The sequence below is a fragment of the Plutella xylostella genome, chromosome 17 (genome assembly GCF_932276165.1).
Source record: "Plutella xylostella chromosome 17, ilPluXylo3.1, whole genome shotgun sequence".
Classification (NCBI taxonomy): domain Eukaryota; kingdom Metazoa; phylum Arthropoda; class Insecta; order Lepidoptera; family Plutellidae; genus Plutella; species Plutella xylostella.
In genome coordinates this window covers 5,404,891-5,426,758 of record NC_063997.1, presented here as the reverse complement: position 1 = coordinate 5,426,758, position 21,868 = coordinate 5,404,891, and the positions used below count along the sequence as shown (strand labels likewise).

At 42.9% G+C, this 21,868-nt stretch overlaps 1 protein-coding gene across 5 annotated transcripts; it reads left to right on the top strand.

The window, feature by feature from the left end:
* The first annotated feature begins 189 nt into the window (after window positions 1-189).
* On the top strand, window positions 190-17,989 carry LOC105383138 (TBC1 domain family member 16). 5 transcript variants are annotated; one of them, XM_048626887.1, is made up of 9 exons: window positions 190-347; window positions 1,807-2,888; window positions 11,081-11,277; window positions 12,533-13,034; window positions 14,195-14,339; window positions 15,501-15,607; window positions 15,934-16,115; window positions 17,205-17,260; window positions 17,799-17,989. In XM_048626887.1, the coding sequence occupies exons 2-9, from the start codon at window positions 1,999-2,001 to the stop codon at window positions 17,934-17,936; spliced, it is 2,217 nt and encodes a 738-aa protein (XP_048482844.1). In that variant the 5' UTR covers window positions 190-347; window positions 1,807-1,998; the 3' UTR covers window positions 17,937-17,989. The 5 variants fall into 5 exon arrangements, with proteins under 5 accessions (XP_048482844.1, XP_048482841.1, XP_048482840.1 ...); XM_048626884.1 differs by lacking the exon at window positions 17,799-17,989 and adding an exon at window positions 14,934-15,020 and having other exon boundaries at window positions 14,195-14,252; window positions 17,205-17,473; XM_048626883.1 differs by lacking the exon at window positions 17,799-17,989 and having other exon boundaries at window positions 17,205-17,473.
* The last annotated feature ends 3,879 nt before the right edge of the window (window positions 17,990-21,868 follow it).

Below are 21,868 nucleotides of genomic sequence, written 5' to 3'. Positions count from 1 at the left end.
CAAATCGGTTCATACATATTTTTTTCTCTTCTTTGAGACTCAAAATTTATACTACACAGTACAATTTATTTTGTACATGGCAACTTTATTAAAAATTATTATAAATTTCTCAAAATAATAACTTTTTGCGCTTGACGATTGCGTATTCCGGGGAAAAACCCATACACTAGCGCCATCTCGTAGTGTCCTTGCTTTAACTCCAAGTGGTAAACAAACGAAAACGTAACTTTTATCAAACTGAAGAAAGACCATTGTTTTTATTATAACTTCACTAGTGTAAAGTGATAATGATAAAGTAAAAAGCATTGCGCAATGTTTATATTTTCCAGTTGTAAGTTATAGTAGCGGTGAGTTCCTCGGTATTTACGTCAGGCCTAGTTGGTAGGTTAGTTATTAGTTAGTTAAGTGGTTGTTAGTTAACTACGTATAGGTAAGTACGTCGCGAACTCGCGACTTTGCTTTGTTAGCTATGTAGGTATACATAGTTACCATAACTATTGTAATGCAATCTTGTGATAGAAACTTCTACAATACCCTCTAGTTCGATTTCATAAATATTTATGAATAGGTAACTATAACTCTCGATAGATAGGTACTAGGGCATGCAATACCGGAACTATTTTCAATACCGGTATTGAGTTCCGGTATTGCAACTTAATACCGGGATCCCGGTATTAATACCGGTATTAGATTTCCTTGTAATTAATGGCATATATTGTGATTAAAGTCGTATAGGTCAAAATAAAACGAGAAAAAGCAATGAAATTCAGTATTTTGTAATAGATTTTTACGAGAATTGAGTATTAGAGTTAAAATTTTACAATAAATTATTATTTTTACATCCAGTGTCCGTTTACGCATGGACAAAAGTAGATGTCAAACGGCCGAAAACTGCATCAAAACAAGTGCGCTTTCACAGTACATAGGAATACTATATTTTAATCGCTTTATTATAGCCTAAAAAAGTCCGATTCCGGTATTACTTCAATACCGGTATTAACTTTCAATACCGGTATTGAAAAAAGGGTGAATTTTGTCCCTGATACCGGTATTACGAATACCGGTATTACGGTATTGCATGCCCTAATAGGTACATAGGTAGGTATAGGTACTTACCTACGTTAAATAGTTAGGTACGTTGATGTAACTAGGCAGGTATGACGACTGGGTAACCCAAGTCTTTAACTCTTAACTATTCTGCCAGTCCTAGGTTCGATTCCCGACAGATGTTTTTTTCTTGGAGTCTTGCTTGTGCCCAAAGGATGGCAATATGTTTTGGATAAGTATACAGGGATAAGCAAAAAGGGTATACTAAGCCGAAACCAGTATGTGCAGCATGTTATAGTACTTTAATTACACCCTTTTTGCAACATCCTGTATACATTCTGTACTTAGTTACTTATAAATAGTACCTACCTAATGTCACTCACCTAAATAGTTAGGTATACCTAGGGCGTCTTGCACAACAAAGTTAAATAAAATTAAATAGTTTGTCTCTTGCTCTGACAGTATAGTGTCAGAGCAAGAGGTCATAGATTTAATTTTAATTAACTTTGTTGTGCAAGACGCCCCTAAACTACTTAACATAAGTTATTTTTTGCAAGGTCACTAGGGTAACCTAACTAGAGGTAGGTAATACCTAAGTAAGACCTATATAGGTACCTACTTGCATATCTACGCCTCTACATACGTATAAGTAAATAAAGTACCTCTAGAGTAAAGTAGTTAGGTATTACGCATGATATACATGCTTCATAAAGTTCATAACATGAAGACAATGAAATAGAATCTGTTATTATGTTTCAGCGGTCGGCGTGACGTTGGCGCGAGTGGGTTAGCAGCTATTCTGGTTCTGGATCAATACTGCGTTATCAACCGCGCGCGCCTCCCCGCGATTAGTTCTCGGCAGGCGCCGCGCGAGCCCGCCGCCTTCGCATTTACGCGCTGCATTCACTTATCACTTTATCACCTAACATGTAAACCATCGCCACAGCGACAATGCCTCTCCCGGAAATCATCAAGCGAGCGTCCAGCTACTTCCTCGGCCTAGAGTTCGACGAGAACGACGAACCCCCAGACTACGTCGACAACGAAATATTATTCTGCAAGAACAATGTTTGCGTGCACCCGCCGACCGTCGCCAGGCACGAGCTGGACATCGTGCACCACCCCGGCTACCTCACCGTCACCACTAAGGTGTTCACGGACCAGCATAACAACTCCAAGCGGCCCACGCTCTTCCTCAACTGGATCCCCAACTCCACTCTCAGGAGGTGCCCGTCGGCCGTCGAAACCAGCCCGACTAGCGACGAACTCGGCTACGCATCCAAGAAATTCATATACCCAAAGAAAACGTACAAACCTAAAAACGACTCCGCGATCAAGGAAAAGCACGGCGATAATGAAACTGCATTTTCCGACGCGTCTGAAACGAACAGTCTAAACTCTAACTCCGATAAACACAGCCTAAAATCGAGTGACATGCTAACGAATTCGACTACGCAGGACGATCTGTCGTCAAGTTCAAAGCCGACGGTGAAATCAGCTGGTTCGGAGAAGCAGGACGCGCTGACCGCCAGCTACGAGTCGCGGTCCGACGAGTCTAAAGACGAGGTGTTTGTGTATGACAAGCAGCACGCGCGCTCGCAGTCCATGACATCCGTGAATATAACTATAGCCAACCCGACCATAGAGAACGTGGACTTGACCCCGGATTCCGTCTCGGGGGAGCGGTTCATCCGGTCGGTGTCGATGAGCTCGTGCGACGAGGGGAACCCCAACTGGATGAGCACTCCGGAGTTCCTGGCGCTGAAGCACAACCTGGTGTTCCCTGACAGCGCGCACAGCTCGCCCGCGCCGCAGCGGAGGGCCCCCATGAAGTGTCGCCGGTAAGTCAGCACCTAGTTAACTACTTTAAATTTTAATGGACTGTGTATCGGACATATAGGACATCTACACTACAGTGACTATCTCTAGGTATCTTATGAACTGTTTAATTCTAACTAACGTTAATTAACTAGGTACTAGTTAGCTACGTAGGATTCCGTCGCGAACAATCGGTTTGAAATGGTATGTTGCTGCTGGTACGACCCGGGACCTATTTGTTGTTAAATTGTTTCCGTTCAATGTTGATAAGACTCGACTCGAATAAAGTGAAGTGTTTCCCAATCTTAAGTCGGCCTGTGTTATCAAAAAATATCCAGTTTTATTTTACTGTGTGTCTGTCAGTTTTATTTAACTGGTTGCCCAATATATTTTTGTTGGGTTCCGCTCATCTGGCATAATCTTTATTGACCAAAACTCATTTCGCATAACTCGTATGGTCTAAACTTTTTTGGCCGAACCATCACTTTGCCAAGACTTATGTGGCATAAGGCTCGTTTCGTCTAAAACTCTTTAGGCACAATCTTTAAACACCTAAGTTTCGTTTGCTCAAATTTATGTTCGTCTATACCTATGTATAATCTTGTTTCTACTAATGTTATCTTAATAAATAATATATTAAGTATGTAGTAAATGTACAAATTGTGGTATTTTTCTCCTACATCCCGAAATTCACGATATTGTATGATCAAAAAATCGAAAGTTAACGACCAATATAATTATTACAAACCCCATGAGATCGAAACCTAAAAATAGGTGCGACGACGAGCAAGCGAGGAGGAGCGTGTTAGGTGCACATGTTCATGAAAACCAAAGCGGAGCGCAGCGAAGCGGAGCGGGGCGTTTTCCAAACAGCGGAAACAATACAAGGCACCAGTTTGCGCTATGTAGGGAGACGCTCCGTCAAAGTTAAAGCCAAACGAATATTATTACTTTGTATAAACCTATGCCATAGCATTATTAGGCTATTCAAGATTTGGCCATACCATTATTAGGCTAAACAATGTTATGCGAAATAACTTTTTACTAAACGAGATTTATGCCATACGATTTTCGGCGTAACGAGACTTTGACCAAACGTTACTATGCAATACGAGATTAGGCAAAAAAATCTTATGCCAAAAAAGGTAGAACCATTTTTGTTGTTTAATATCGTGGTGTTGATGATGTCCTAATTAAATTATCTAGGTTTGTCTAAATTGGCACACGATGTTCTTTGTTGACGGAATTTTAATAACAAAATGATAATGAAGCCAGTTATCGTACACGTTGCCGCAGCCATTGATCGATAAAGTTAATAACGTTTAATTTGATATGGCTTGAAACAAAAATTTTCAGCTTATCAATAAGCATCAGCTTTTCAGGCATGTCGTTCTACGAACATATGCATAATGTAGAACGCTATTATAGATAGGTACTTATCGTACTTATACGTAGGTAGCTAATATAACTTTGAAATGGAACTGCACGAGTAAGTATATAGGTTTGTTTGTTTGTTACCTATCTATTATGTATTATGATGAATGTAAGCATTGAATGGAACTAACTTAAACCTCGCGGATAGAGTAGGCGTCTAACTCTCAACTCATAGCTCATCTGAGATTCCAAGATCATCTGCGAAGCGCACAGGAATTTCTCATTATTGCTCTCCTCTAGACCGAACCATTATCCATGAAAATTCGACCTTTTGTGCTCAGGATCGACTCAAGGCTAACTCCGCTCACATTATTTAAATAACAAATCTTTTGAATACTTATTGCCTTCAACAAAAAAATATGAGCGGTGTAGCTAACAGCATAATTTGAGAAACAGGTAGTTCTATTATAGGTATATAGGTACTTACATTTATGACTATTCTTCTGACGAAGAAGGATAAAAAGTTGCAACGAAGTCTCCTCAGCCTTTCATAACAACAAGACGCATTTATCGCAAATTACATAGCAATATGTAGTTTAACTAGGTTGGTAGCGTTAGGTGACTTGGTTTGACTAGGTTTTGCACTAAAGATTCTGTATAATTCGATCCTATTGACATTCATAGAAGAGATCTCGCCATTATTCACTGATAAATATTAATAAAAACGTGACATTCGTTTTTGAACGTACATGGGTTATCTATACAAAATTTTCAGGTGGTTATAGGCCTAGGCGGCGGTGGAGCTCAGCTCCAGGAGCGGTGGTAGCTCAGTCAGGAGCGGTGGTAGCTCAGTCGAGGAGCGGTGGTAGCTCAGTCGGGTAAGCGCCCGCTTCTCACGCAAGAGATGCGGGTTCGAATCCCGGCGCTGACATGTACCAATGAATTCTTTTAACTTAAGTACAATGTATACCATCGCTCTTACGGTGAAGGAAAACATCGTGAGGAAACCTGCATACCTAGATTTAGCATATCTATATATGTGAACCCACCAACCCGCAGTGGGCCAGCGTGGTGGGAAATGGTCCAAGCCTAGGAAGGCAGTTTAGACCTTGGGGATATGCACAAAGGTTCCACTCGAGAGAGCCAGGAGCAGGTACTTACACCCCCGTGAAAATAGAATAGAATATTATAGGCCTAGGCGGCGACTGCGATAATATGAGCATTGGCCGTATGTAGGGATGTTATGGATATGAAATTTCGGTTACGGATTGGATACGGATATAGGAATGATTATTATACCGGATACGAATACGGATAATAAATTATTTCGGATTATCCGTTAGTTTCGGTTACGGATATTATATTTTTAAGGAATTTTAAAAGTAAAATACTAATAGACGCATTTTTCCTGAAATAAAAATGACATATTATGTATCTAGCCTATCTGAAACCTAGTTAAACATTGTGAGATTTGGCGTTTCGACTTTCTCCGTGTTCGGCATCATAAGGGTCACAGTGACAGTTAAATAAAGTCCATTTTTCTCTCCACCTTTAGTTTGCAAGGTGCGGGTGCATATATAAATAGAGTGAGTCGCCCGCGCGCCTCAGTTGTAATATCACCATGCAGAAATGACTAGGTTTCAGATAGGCTAGATACATAATATGTCATTTTTATTTCAGGAAAAATGCGTCTATTATGTAGTCTGAGCCTATCTGAAACCTAGTTAAACATTGTGAGATGTGTTTATTATCGCATGGTGGAGAGAAAACCAACTGTGACCCATAAGCTACTGATGAGTATATCAGTAGATAAATATTTGAATCTATAAATTTATAATGCATAGATTTCTAGGTAGTAGATATACTAAAAAGAAAGGTATAAGTATACATAAGACTTAAGTACTTCCTTATTATTCCTGACTTGTCAGAAAGTTATAGAAGGTATGTACCTATACATATAGGTAGGTATTATACATATGGATACACACAGTGCCTCTTCGAAAGCAATACTTATAAGTAATTATTAATCAAAATCTTGTTATTGTCAAGGCAATATTTTTAACATACACTAGCCGAATGGATGGAACTAGTGAAATACTTTGCAACAATATTTAAAAGCTGTAAAATGTACAATATCGATCCAGGCCGCTGGGGCTCAGGCCAGCACATGCTGACTAGGATATGTAATTCTGGACTGACCTCAGAAATGCAGCAGCCGACCCTGGAGCCTCCTGGACCTGCTCAGTCAGCCTCGTACGACGACACGGCCTGCAACACCTGGCGCGGCATCTAGTCCTTGGAACGAGGAGTGGTGCTTGAAGGGAAGATAATTTTACTAAATATCACAGCCTCATCAACTACTGGAAAAGATTAGATGAAGGCTGTGACACTGGCGGATAACTAAGTATTCAGTTTTTCAAAACATGATGCAGGTCACCATATTCATATTCTAGATTGACAAGTAACACACAGTCTAATTTTGTATCCTAAATAACTCGGCGGTTAACGAGTTCCTGTGCAGTCCTACTAGGAAAAAAAGTTATTTTATAAGCCTTTGCACCGATTTTGTTGGCTACTATCATTCATCATGTGTGAATATTATGAGCTCTGGCAGCATTCCTTGGTAGATGACATCAATTAATAAAGATTGATTAACACAACAATCCCGGCTAAAATGTCTTAACTGGGTAAGTAAATGATCAGTCATGCCACCAGTATAAGTAAAATGTTCAGTACTTCATATGAAAAACATTAATAAGGTCACCTTTAGGTATGTTCGTCAATACTAAGGGCAGGTCCCGGCCAAAACCTTAATTTAGGCTTCGCCTTGTTGCAATTTCAAAGGTACGTAGGTACCTACTTACATAGTTGTAGGTTATGAATGTTGAAGTGTTAAGTAGAATACACAAAGCTTTCTGGTCGGTTCGATTTTAAAACCATTAAGTCAACCAAGACAAAACAAAATAATATAGCTCGATTAAATAAAGATGGTACGTAAAGATGTTAGTTGTACCTGATCAGACCTGATGCAACGATAGCCAACATAGATAGACTCTCTAATCTGTGGAAGCAACAATCATGGTGGCGGGAACATGGACAGTTGGACGAGCCACCTCGAGCCTGACTTATCAATCAGACTTTTAATTGACAGTTCGCCAACAGCAGATAGCTTGCGGCTATCTATAGGTAAACTTAGGTAGTTAGCTATACCCAAGAAAAAGTCCTTGGACATCGATATGACAGTGGAACGGCGAATAACAGTGACATTCTTTAAAACAAAAAGGCTTGTTGTTGTCCAGCTAAGGAAGGTTACCTACTTCAGCGACCTGGTATTGCAGTTCTCTCACGCCTTGTACTAATGTACTCCCTTGCGGGGTAGGCAGAAGTGCATTACTGCACCCACTTTTCGCCAGAGTGTTATGTTAGTCCCAATGTAATAGGGGGCGGGCCTATTGCCATTTTACGGGCACACCCAAGACCGCCGGGAATCGAACCCGGGACCTTCGGCTCAGTAGTCAGGGTCACTAACCACTACGCCATTCGGTCGTCACAAAACTTAACCAAAATGGAATAGTGAAAACGGCACGTCTGCATCTTAACCAGTCAGTCTAAGTAGTTTCAACAGATACAGTGTTGAAAAATAGTTATGAAACGTTTGCGCCAGAATCGAATTAAAAATACATTTTCATTAGAGAAGCCGTTTAGGCATGAATAGGTACTTTCACCCTTTGAATTGTGCTCCAAATGATGACCTTCGAAATTCATAGAAATTTAATGACGACTGCCATTGTTTATTATCTAGCCCAGTAAATTGAGTTGGGCTACAGCTACACGTGATGTGATACACAGTACACAGTAGGTTATGCATGTTCCCAGAATAGTGGAAATTATAATTTTACCAAAAGGTAGTCGTCTCGTGCAAGAGCACCGTTACTCGATTTATTCGATACACAACTAGTAGACAGCTGCTGCGTAGGAGGTTCACGCATTTTTCAACAAAGAGCTCGGACACACACTCACAATCCACTGGGACATAAGGAAGACAGCTAATATGGTGCCACTCAGAAACCGCGATGACACTCCGATCATGATCACCCGACAGTAGGATCATAATAAATTCGGTAACTTGTGAAGCGGTATGGTATAGCAACAGCGACTTTCACGAAATCAGGAATTAGCTCAGTGCTTTTAGGTTGAACACTCGCCGGTGGGATTCACTTTGCTCACAGCCGAGAAAAGAAAAGACTCAGAGCTGGAATCTGCCGATGTGTCATGACACTTAAAGATAGTGTCTGGGGGGTCACTTTATATGACGAAAAACGAACTTTCAGTGCACTGCGGCGCGAGCCGCTCTATCTGTTTGTATGTATTAAACGTGCCGATTGCACGACAGCTCTCGTTCGTTCGTTTCTCATCAGTATAGAGTAACGCTCCTGTACTTACCGTGCGTCACCATTCCCATGAGTAGTCCAATGATCTTTAGGCAGTTTAGAACAAAAGCTGCATTAGACAGTTTCTTCAGGAGCAGTCTACAGGTCACTTTGGGCAGTTCAGAAGAAAGCTGCTTTAATAGAATACCCTACCTCAGCGGAGGCATCAAATTGAAGTGCTATAACACTTTTAGAAGCGGTGCACGTTACCCGATTTGTCGTCATCCATGCCGATGCGGCTACGGCGACTGCAGGTGGTTACTCAGGCTTCGTTGGTGTGCCCTTGTATGGCTAACATGACCAACCTTGGCAGTAAACGTTCGTCTGCATATGCCAAAATCACTGATGAATAGCGCACGTTACTTCTAAATAAGTCACTCATAATGATGGCTGATGATGATGATGACCGTGCTAGCAATAGTGCAGGCGGTTCCGCTGAGCATAAAATCTCTTCCCAGACAGGGGGCGTTTGGATCTGGCAACCAGAACAGGAGTGCCAGGTGTGCGCAGCGATGCAGGTGGGACAACACAGCCGCCAGGGCAGGAGTGCATGGCTGGGTCTATGCAGCGATGCAGGTAGCACAAACCGGTGGCCAGGGCCAGGACCGGGTGTACGCTGCGATGCAGGTGGCACAAAACGGTGGCCAGGGCCAGGACCGGGTGTACAGCCGCCAGGGCAGGAGTGCATGGCTGGGTCTATGCAGCGATGCAGGTACCACAAACCGGTGGCCAGGGCCAGGACCGGGTGTACGCTGCGATGCAGGTGGCACGAGACGGCGGCCAGCGCAGGAGCACAGGGCCGGGTGTATGCTGCGATGCAGGTGGCACGAACCGGTGGCCAGGGCAGGAGCACAGGGCCGGGTGTACGCTGCGATGCAGGTGCCACGAGACGGCGGCCAGCGCAGGAGCACAGGGCCGGGTGCAGGTTACACGAAACTTCAATTTCACCGAATCGGCCTGCCTACCCTCAGCGGGTAGGTACCGGCGGATCACATTACTCGCCGCACATGCCACAATGTCCCAACATACTGAAACTCGGAGCCACGTGCTTCCTGTAAAAAATCCTATGACGGTCCTGGAAAGCTCCTGTTTGTAAAGCCTTACATAAGCTATAATCAAGTGCATTATTGTAATAGCAAAGTTTTTATCAACTGTTTTCTAAAAATATTAGAAATTGAGGGTATAAAAATATATTTTTATTATTTTTTCCTGTATAAAATTAACATATGCTTTACTTAAAGCGGTCATTAATGTAAGTATCTTAGCTCAAGGGCCACTAGTAGGACCGGAATATGTGATCAATCATCACCACGACTATTGAATCGGACCCTACTGCGTGGGATAAAAACCCCAAGCGCCGGAGCATTATGACCAGTGGCTGAGCTTTTAAAAGCAGTAAATAATAGCATTTTACTCACGGCTTATCAACTCAAACCTTCGTTGCGAAATCCTCAGCAATGGCTGCGTGCGCAGCAGCCGGCAGGTCCCGCTCCCCGACGCCACGTGTCGCGGCAGCCGCGCCCCGCGCCGCCTGGTCCGCATCACGCTACAGCTCCCGGCAGCGAGGACTCCGCAAATTCAATATTATATTTTTCCCCGTCGGAGCGAAGCCGACGAGAACCGTGGCTACATTGAGCCATTTTGCCGAAGTGCACTTCAAAAATCAAAAACCAACTGAGGCGCGCGGGCGACTCACTCTATTTATATATGCACCCGCACCTTGGAAACTAAAGGTGGAGAGAAAAATGGACTTTATTTAACTGTCACTGTGACCCTTATGATGCCGAACACGGAGAAAGTCGAGACGCCAAATCTCACAATGTTTAACTAGGTTTCAGATAGGCTCAGACTACATAATAGATAATAAAGTAGTTTTATTTCGTTTTTGGCAGGAATTACAATCAGTCTGTGAGTAATTATTACAGCTATTTATTATAAAAATAAATATAAATAATTATATTATATTGAGTATTATCTAAATTTTAGATCAAAAACGTGTCATAACGTGTCTCAAATAGGCTCCGCCCCTATCCGAAACTTTCATTTCGGATTCGGTTACGGATGATTTTTTATATCGGATATCCGATAGTTTCGGTTACGGTTACGGAGCTCCCTAACACCCCTAGCCGTATGTAACATTCTAGGCCAGCGTAGATATTATCTGAAGATATTCCTATTCTACAAGGTTTGCAAGCGCATGGGCTCGCTTTATTAATCTGCTTCCGCGGCATGGCATTTTTATTAACGAAGATACACTTTTAATTTAACGTCCCACCAATCATGTCGCTCTATTTATAACGACTTTAATAAAGGTACATCGATATGCTTTGCCGCGGGAGGTACACGTATAGATACTTACATTAAATTTTTCCCTTTTCACCCACCATAACCCGCAACCCTCTCACCCGCAGCTTCTCAGTAGACCTGAGCCAGATGCGCTCTCTCCGGCTGTTCTTCAACGACGACAACTGCACGTGCGGGCAGCTGGTGGTGGCGTCCCGAGAGTCTCAGTACAAGATCCTGCACTTCCACCACGGCGGGCTGGACCACCTGGCGCAAGTGCTGCACCGGTGGCACTCGCTGCTGCATAATATTAAGCTGACTCCAGGTGAGGATTGGTGTATTTGGTGACCTAATTTGGGATACATGGTTTCCGCTGCACGGTATCGTTATCGACGTAGATATACAACACAAAGTAATAAATATTTCGCGATTTGCGTTAAACGCCATGATAAAGTTGGTGAACGTGCATTAAACGAGTATATCTAGGTCGACAAAGATGCCGTGCAACTCGGTCTGCTACCACAATGTAGGTAGTAGATGGTAGTAGTTATGGTAATTTTTCCCGAGGCAGGGTTAAAAGCTGACCTCTGTAATAATTTTCAGCGTGTAATCTCTATCATTATAAATGGTCCACCTTGCAGTTAGGCATACTAATGTAGATAGTACGTATATACCGATACGGAACGTGTATCGGCTTTTGTGCAAACATTTTCTCTATAAGGTGCAAATTTTTTATTATTATCCACTTGCGCCAAAAGGAATCCAGCCAGGTATAAAGTTTGTATTTTTTTGCCGGATTCACTTGACCTAATCTATTGAATGACCAACCCCCGAATGCAAATGTAGCAGAACGGACATGGAATGCGAGGGCCGAGCTATCCCCATAAACATTCAACCCTTTGTATTAGACTTTTTCAGAACGTTGCGCTGGTTGCTGAAAAATTGACCTCATTTTTAAAAACTACGGAAACATTTTGCTTCCGAACGATAACATTACAATACTATGTTTCGTGAGTTTATAGTCAGATATATTACCTCTATACATATACAAAAACATCAGCTTCCGTTGCTCCTCTGAGACGTAAAGGTCAAACGAGAGCATGATCGATTTATGATAAGTTGATACTGATAAGGCTACTTTTGTATATGTAGAGATTGTACTAGGTACTAAGTAGCTATTCTTTTGTGTTGTATTGTTACTGTTGTACTACATTTCTATTGTATTACATTTCTATTGAACATTATAACTATGCAATCAAGTGACACAATAAAATAAATAAACACACTTTCGCACAAAGGGGCGCGAAATATTTGGGGCAAGTAAATTGTCATTCTTGAGTGGTTTATGTTTTGCGCAGTGGGTAGCCATGTAGCCATCCTATCAAATATTCAGGCCATGTCCGTTCTCCAATAACTCACTATTTTCGATAGAAATAGGTTACGCAATTACAGCTGTCTTCATACAAGGGTCGAAGAAATGAATGATAGTCAAGGGGTGTCGAAGAAATGAATGATAGTTTCAATAAAATGTTAAGTGGACCTCGATTAGATAATTAACCTAAATGGTGGTTTAATTTCAGGTTCGGAGGACCAGAATCTCCCATACCGGCACTTCATGGTCTGTCGGCCGGAAGTCCAGAAATCAGAACAGCACCCGGAAGAAGGGAAAGTCCCTAAAATCACTCCAGAGCTTTTCTACGGGAAATTCATGAACTCTAAAGGGGTGGTTGAGGATGATCTGTTTTTGAGAAAATGCGTGTTCTTTGGCGGCCTAGACAGAGAGTTAAGAAGGGAGGTGTGGCCGTTTTTGCTGCATTGCTATCCGTACAATTCTACTTATGATGAACGAGAGGTTATCTTACAAATTAGGACGAGAGAATATGATGAGATATCGAGGAGGAGACTTGAGAGAATGACCCCGGAACAACATGCGGTGTTCTGGAAGAATGTACAATGTGTTATTGAGAAAGACGTGGTGAGGACAGACAGGGGAAACCCGTTTTTCGCCGGAGAGAATAATTATAATATCGAAATCATGAAGAATATTTTGCTGAACTACGCCGTTTATAACCCGCAACTAGGGTAAGTGAATTGATTATTCAGTTTAGAAACTACCTATCTTATATAATTTCCCTAAGGAGAACAACTACGTCCTATGTGAGCTCGTAGAATATAATAGAGTCGGCACATCACAAGTTAGTAGAAAAGTTACAGGAAACACTATGATAAAAATAGCTAAGTTAATAAGTACTTATAGGTATTAATTGCCGGCCTTATGATGACTAACAGTGATCTTATAAATTATGGGTCGCCGCCTCATGCGACATATACTTACCTATAGTTAAGCAAAATAATTTAGCAAACATGTAACCTAGTTTCACTATAGTCTATTAGATCATTAACACCCCAAGTCCAACAACTAATACCTGGTTTTGATCTGACAGAGTATGGTGAAACTGGGGCTTAAACTTCTATCAGCTTTTAACCATTTGTTAGTCGTATACCTCGAAATCAAAAAATCCTTGTAGCTTTTCACCTATTCGCATTTCACCGTGATAGCGTTGTTTGTTGTAGCGTATAATATCGGTAGTATATTTTGTTACTAGCATATATTTTTAACAGATTTTCACAACAGTAGCAAATTTTGATGAAGCATGTATTATCAATAGTTTTTTTATTAAGCTGCATATATTTTGAATAGCATGTAATTTCTTTTTTGTCGCATCTTATTTGGGTCGCATATTGTTGTAGTGTAAAAGAAATATCGCGATATGTACGGTGGCCTGCGCCTAAAAGTATACAGGCAGAGTTTTTAAAATAGCGATCTCAAGCTCACATGCTGCTCAAGCACATCCACATAAACACCACTGCTACACACATCACACACAACACGTCCCTGGATTTATAACAGATGTAGCTGGTCCCTTCATCATCAGGGAGCTATTTTAAAAACTCCGCCTGTATACTTTTAGGCGCAGGCCACCGTACCTAATAATGCATTACAAACCAATATCTATCAAGGTGAAAAGCGACTACAGTGAAGACAGGCAGGAAAGTAAATCTACTATGATTTTTTCAGACAATTGTCAGTAGCGATCAAAAAATATACTACAAAAATAAAAATCTATTCAGAAATTTTGATATCGCGGCGAAATGCGAATAGGTGAAAAGCTATAAGGATTTTTTGATTTCGAGGTATATGACTAACAAACGCTTTTAACCAGCCTTCCCTCCCATTCCAGCTACACACAAGGCATGAGTGACCTGCTCGCGCCAGTTCTCTGCGAGATCAAGTGCGAGGCGGAGGCGTTCTGGTGCTTCGTGGGGCTCATGCAGCGAGCCATCTTTGTGTGCACGCCCACCGACAATGACATGGATAATAACCTTGTGAGTTTATATAGCATTTATGGTGTCTTAAATTAACATGTCCTTAGGTTTTTGTTATCTAGTCAAGGTAAGGGCCGAACGGTACCTACAGCGGCAGCAGTTATATGGCACGAAGCGGCCCGGGTTTGAGTCCCGCCCAAGGAGATATATATGTGTTTAGTTAGATAGATAAAAAAAATTTAACAGATGTTTAGCGCTGTCAAACGCTTACGAAATCTGTCAAATTTCGTTTTAAACACTTGTTAAACAGTGTTTATAATTTTGTGGTAGTACAGTTGGTTTCTTACGCAAGACATGAGTGACTTACTGGCCGCTGTTCTCTGTGAGATCAAGTGCGAGGCGGAGGCGTTCTGGTGCTTCGTGGGGCTCATGCAGCGAGCCATCTTCGTGTGTACCCCGACAGATAATGACATGGATAATAACCTTGTGAGTTGATATAGCATATGGTGTCTATCTAGTCAAGGTAACGGCCGAACGGTACACCGGTTATATGGCATGAAGCGGACCGGATTTGCCCTGGGAGTATTCTATCTATGTGTATAGATAGTTTGTATTTAACGCGAGGCATGAGTGACAAGTGAGATCAAGTGCGAGGCGGAGGCGTTCTGGTGCTTCGTGGGGCTCATGCAGCGAGCCATCTTCGTGTGCACGCCCACGGATAATGACATGGATAATAACCTTGTGAGTTGATTGCATTTGCATGTCGAGCGATAGAGATACGAGGCGATGTTTTTTAAGTAGCCAAGATACGACTTAACGTAGCGGTAACTGACATGATAAAGGGGCGAAGCCGAAGGTCCCGGGTTCGCCTTGCGGCCGGGCTGATGTATTTTTTAAACGGATATCTTATTTCTCACGTTTCTTACACATATACGAACTATATGTACTTACCAGAAATAAATTCAACAATGTGATTGTTATTAGTCAGACAATTTTGAACTTGTAATTTTATTTATTTATTTAATTCTTTATTGCACAAATATAAAAAATACATGTACAAAAGGTGGGCTGCTAAGAGCATTTTCTACCAGCCAACCTACAGGAGGTGCAGGAAAACTGGTACAAAGATGTGCAAAAAAAAAAGGAAAAAGTATGTAATGTGAAAGAACTAGTTATTGTTCAGACAACGTTAAAATGATAAATAAATCTGTTTATTTCCAGAGCTACCTTCGGGAGTTGATCAGGATAATGCTGCCGCACTTCTACAAGCACCTGGAGAAGCATGTCGACGCCATGGAGCTGCTATTCTGCCATCGCTGGATTCTACTGTAAGTAACTACTTACAATACGTTTAGTTCTTGTTAACAGGATGTTTTGTTCTGTTTTGCACTAGAATGGACATATAAAATGTGTATCGTAAAAAGAGTATTGAATCCTGAACCTTCAGAGCAACAAATGCTTCTGAGAGGTCAGGTTACTCTGCCCACTGTAGGGCAAAGCTCTCCTTGGATCTTCCACCTATTCCTATCAATATAGTATATAGTCCTTGCAAAAGGCGTCTGAAGGCCTATGGATAGTACTCGTATGTACACATACACTCGTAGTTACACTGTTTGGAGCTAGTTGTTAAACCTACCCAATCTCCCCATTGCAGTTGCTTCAAACGCGAGTTCACGGAAGCTGTAGCACTTCGCATGTGGGAGGCGTGCTGGGCCAACTTCCTCACCGACTACTTCCACCTGTTCCTGTGCCTCGCCATCATCGCCGTCTACGCCGATGACGTCATCGCCCAAGACCTGAATACTGATGAGATGCTGCTGCACTTCAGCTCTTTGGGTAAGGAGATAAGGTGGTTGTTTTTGTTTGTTTAGGACAGCGTTTTGGCGTGGGATTAGGGGGATGAGAGTGAGAGCAATATTGGAAGGGCAAAGATATCGCCGTCTACGCCGATGACGTCATCGCTCAGGACGAACAAGTGAACACTGATGAGATGCTGCTGCATTTTAGCTCTTTGGGTAAGGAGTTCTCGCAAGGCGCCTACTTGAAATGGGCGTTCCTCAAGGATTGTTCCTAGGTCCTTACTTGTTTATTATTAAGCTCATGTGGGAAGCGTGCTGGGCCAACTTCCTCACCGACTACTTCCATCTGTTCCTGTGCCTCGCCATCATCGCTGTGTATGCTGATGACGTTATCGCACAGGACCTGAATACTGATGAGATGCTGCTGCACTTCAGCTCTTTAGGTGAGTTGGTTTCTCGCAAGGCACTAACTTAAAATGGGCGTTCCTCAGGGATCGTTCCTAGGTCTTTACTTGTTTATTATTAAGCGTATGTCGGAGGCGTGCTGGGCCAACTTCCTCACCGATTACTTCCACCTGTTCCTGTGTCTCGCCATCATCGCCGTGTTCGCCGATGACGTCATCGCCCAGGATCTCAATACTGATGAGATGCTGCTGCACTTCAGCTCTTTGGGTAAGGAGATAAGGTGGTTGTTTTTGTTTGTCTGGGACAGCGTTTCGGCGTGTGATTAGGGGGATGAAAGCAATATTGGAGGTGCAAAGTTATCGCCGTGTACGCCGATGACGTCATCGCACAGGATCTCAACACTGATGAGATGCTGCTGCACATCAGTTCATTGGGTAAGGGGTTTGATTCTCGCAAGCCGCCTTCTTGAAATAGGCGTTCCTCAAGGCTTAATCTTAGGTCTTTACTTGTTTATTATTAAGTATGATGATGATATAAAAAAATATGAATATTTGATAGACGGATTATCAATATAAAAAAATAACTTATTTGATAGGTACTTATCTCTTTGCTTATTGAAGTTAAAAGGGGTTTAATTTTTTATAAAAATTTGAATCTTGTCTCTCCGATGTACCTAAATTTGATAGTTAAGTAATTATTCATTCAATTCTCTCCCTTCCAGCAATGTACATGGACGGCCAGTTAATCCTGCGCAAGGCGCGCGGCCTCCTCTACCAGTTCCGTCAGTTCTCGTGCATCCCGTGCTCGCTGGCGGGGCTGTGCCAGCGCTGCGGGCCCGGCATCTGGGACTCGGCGCACCGGCCCAGCGTGCAGTGCACGGGGCTGCACGACTTCTGTCAGCACGCTGTGCAGTAGACGGGTTAAATCAACTTCCCGCGGTGACCGGTGAAGGGTTAACATGGCTTTTGTTGGCATGTCGTGCGGAAGACGGTTGAAGGGTTAGCAAGGCTTGTTACGGTATTAGGTACAACCACCGCATTGCCAATCCACATTCAAAGCAGCTGCCGCTACACGGGTTCGTTATGGAGGTAGATAGACGTTACTATATCGCGGTTCGCCATAAATACGGCGCTGTGATTGGAGGAACACGCATTAAACGGGTTTATCGACGTCGATAAATAACCCATGTAGCGACCGCAGATTGTAGGATAGCCGTGGGACATGCGCTATTTATAGTGATGGTTTTTGAATGTGCGAAACGTTAATTTTGATGTCCATCATGAACGAGATGTAAAGGTGAAGCCTGCTGCACCAGTTCCGTCAGTTCTCGTGCATCCCGTGCTCGCTGGCGGGGCTGTGCCAGCGCTGCGGGCCCGGCATCTGGGACTCGGCGCACCGGCCCAGCGTGCAGTGCACGGGGCTGCACGACTTCTGTCAGCACGCCGTGCAGTAGACGGGTTAAATCAGCTTCCCAAGACTTTTGTTGACAAGCCGTGCAGTAGACGGGTTAAATCAGCTATCCACGACTTCGGCTGTGCAGTAGACCGGTGAAGGGTTAAAACAGATTTTGTTGACATGCTGTGCAGTAGAAGGGTTAAGGGTTACCACGGCTTATTACGGTGTTAGCATGGACGCATTGGCAATCAACATTCCTTAACCAGCTGATGCTACACGGGTTCCTTATGGAAGTAGATAAACTTGACTATATCGCGATTCGCCATAAATACGGCGCTGTGATTGGTGTAACACGCATTAAACGGGTTTATCGACGTCGATAAATAATCCATGTAGCGGCCGCCGTTTTTGAATGAACGTTATTTTTGGTGTCCATCATGCACGAGATGTAAAGGTAGCGGCTCCTGTACCAGTTCCGGCAGTTCTCGTGCATCCCGTGCTCGCTGGCGGGGCTGTGCCAGCGCTGCGGGCCCGGCATCTGGGACTCGGCGCACCGGCCCAGCGTGCAGTGCACGGGGCTGCACGACTTCTGTCAGCACGCTGTGCAGTAGACGGGTTAAATAAGCTATGTACGACTTTTGTCAATATCCTGTGTAGTAGAAGGGTTAAATCAGCTTCTCACGACTTCTGTCGGCAAGCCGTGGGGTGGGGTAGACGGTTGTAGGGTTATCACGGCTATTGTTGAAATTCCGTGCGGAAGACAGTTGAAGGGTTATCACGGCTTATTATACGGTTTTACCATCGACGCATTGGCAATCCACTTTCAAAGCAACTGCTGCTACACGGGTTCGTTATACAAATAGATAAACGTCACTTTATCACGATTCGCCATAAATACGCATACACGGGTTTATCGACGTCGATAAATAACCCATGAAGGGGCCGCAGATTGTAGGATGCCCGTGGGACATGCACTATTTATAGCGATGGTTTTTGAATGTGCGAAACGTTAATTTTGATGTCCAGACAGGACAGATGTAAAGGTTATTTCTACTGTACCAGTTCCGGCAGTTCTCGTGCATCCCGTGCTCGCTGGCGGGGCTGTGCCAGCGCTGCGGGCCCGGCATCTGGGACTCGGCGCACCGGCCCAGCGTGCAGTGCACGGGGCTGCACGACTTCTGTCAGCACGCCGTGCAGTAGACGGGTTAAGTCTGCTTCCCGCGACTTCAGCTGTGCAGTAGACCGGTGAAGGGTTATCATGGCTTTTATTGACATGCCGTGCGGATGACGGTTGAAGGGTTATCGCGTATGCCGTGCAGTAGAGCGGTGGAAGGTTATCACGGCTTGTTACGGTATTACCATCGACGCATTGGCAATCAACATTTTTTAAGCAGCTGCCGCTGCACGGGTTCGTTACGGAAGTAGATTAACCCCACAATATCGCGTTTCGCCATAAATACGCATAAACGGGTTTATCGACGTCAATAAATAGCCCATGTAGCGGCGCTATTTATAGCGATGATTTTTGAATGTGCGTGCCGTTATGTCCAGCAAGAACGAGATGTAAAGGTTGCGGCTCCTGCACCAGTTCCGTCAGTTCTCGTGCATCCCGTGCTCGCTGGCGGGGCTGTGCCAGCGCTGCGGGCCCGGCATCTGGGACTCGGCGCACCGGCCCAGCGTGCAGTGCACGGGGCTGCACGACTTCTGTCAGCACGCCGTGCAGTAGACGGGTTAAATCAGCTTCCCACGACTTCGGCTGTGCAGTAGACCGGTGAAGAGTTATAACGGCTTATTACGGTATTACTATCGACGCATTGGCAACGCACATTCGATACACGGGTTCGTTATGTTATGTTAAGTAGATAAACGTCACTATATCGCGTTTCGCCTTAAATATGACGTGTTGCGGCACATTCAAAGCAGCTGCCGCTACACGCGTTCGTTATGGAAGTAGATAAACGTCACTGTATCGCTATTCGCCATAAATACGACGCTGTGATTGGTGGAACACGCATTAAACGGGTTTATCGACGTTGATAAATAACCCATGTAACGGCCGCCGTTTTTGAATGAACGTTATTTTTGGTGTCCATCATGAACGAAATGTAAAGGTGAAGCCTGCTGCACCAGTTCCGGCAGTTCTCGTGCATCCCGTGCTCGCTGGCGGGGCTGTGCCAGCGCTGCGGGCCCGGCATCTGGGACTCGGCGCACCGGCCCAGCGTGCAGTGCACGGGGCTGCACGACTTCTGTCAGCACGCTGTGCAGTAGACGGGTTAAATCTGCTTACTATGACTTCGGCTGTGCAGTAGACCGGTGAAGGGTTAAAACGGATTTTGTTGACATGCCGTGCAGCGTGCAGAAGAAGGATTAAGGGTTAGCACGGCTGGTTACGGTATTACCATCGACGCATTGGCAATCAAAATTCCTAAAGCAGCTGCCGCTACACGGGTTCGTTATCGAAGTAGATAAACGTCACTATATCGGGTTACGCCATAAATATTATTTCGGCGCTGTGATTGGTGGAACACGAAGAGTTTATCGTCGTTGATAACGAATCCGTGTAGCGGCCGCAGCATTGACAGATAAGCAGTGCTGCTCATGGATTGTTGATTTTACTAATATGCTATAGGGGGACGGGGTACTGATTTAAAATAGGCCAGGCCTTGTCGACCGATTGTAGGAACGATGGCATTCGATTGCCCGATAGCCCATTACAACATAGACCGTGGGAAGTGAGCCGTAATAACAATATTTATAGGGATGGTTTTTGAATGTGCTAACCGATGTTTTTGGAGTTCAGCATGTCCGAGATAAAAGAATTGCATCTCTATAAGGCATTTAATTAATACCAAAATGGCAATTAAATGGCAGCTTTAAGTTAAATAAAATTATAATGAACTTATAAATTGTGTTACAACTTAAAATTAACGAATATACCAAAAACTAGTACAAAGTATTGCCAGTATTATCAATGTGTTTAATATTTAAATAATTATGACTTTAATCTATGGCAAAGTTAATGGACACATAACGACATATCGAAATTTGAAAACTGTTGTTTGTTCTCTAAATAACAATTACAAAAAATGTGTACCTGTAAAGTAATTGATCATTGTTAAAGAGAAAACTAGTCATATCAATGTTGAATAAAATTTATGCCATTCAAGAAGCCTTACTTTCGCATTTATTTTATTGTTTAAAAAATATAATATTTATTGATTGTGTGCACTGTGTGGAATCTGATTAAGTATTTTGTGGCTTCACTGAGTTGATGCCACCAAGTAGATATATAAAATTGAATAAACTGCAATAAATACCACAAAATAGTTAAAACCAGTTTTACGGGGGTTGGAAAGCACAAGACCTCTTTAACATGTGGCCTTTTTGTGGTAATATATTGAATGTAGAGGCAGGCACAGCCAGTTTATATTAAAACCTTATCACATCCACCAAACACCGACAATTCACATGGAGCTAGTAGGATCACTGTGACAAAAAAATCATATAAATAGAGACAAGAAAATAATTTATTTAAAGTAGAGTATTTAGGAACATGACAATTTTGAGTTGGCTTACCTTTATGTAATTAACATACACTGAAGGGCAATTTTAAGCAGTGGCAAGAACACAAAAGTACGATTGTTGTAAATAGTTTTAAGTTTTTTTTAAATATTGAAAACAATTTAAATGCACCTAAAATTGAGGTGTTTTTATAATATACTAAACCGATACAGCTGATTCCACTAACATTGTATATCTTTGCCTAAATATGAATTCAAATGCTGTCAATTAGTTCATTTACTGTTTTTCAAGTTGTGTTAATGGAGTCAACTGTACTTATCGGTATATCAATATGTATAATAGGCCATAATACCTTATAGTACTTACGTATGTAATAGACGCTCTACCAACCTACCATCAAAATAGCTATTCTAAGTAAATAAATATGTAAATGCATGTTTGAATAAAGTAGAATAATTATGTATTCAT

Bases quoted from the DNA above. Each gene is read 5' to 3' on its own strand.
- LOC105383138 (XM_048626887.1), top strand. From the start codon at position 1,999: ATGCCTCTCCCGGAAATCATCAAGCGAGCGTCCAGCTACTTCCTCGGC. The intron at 14,340-15,500 runs GTGAGTTTATAT...GTTTATTTCCAG, and splicing joins ATGACATGGATAATAACCTT to AGCTACCTTCGGGAGTTGAT. The intron at 16,116-17,204 runs GTAAGGAGATAA...TCTCCCTTCCAG, and splicing joins GCTGCACTTCAGCTCTTTGG to CAATGTACATGGACGGCCAG.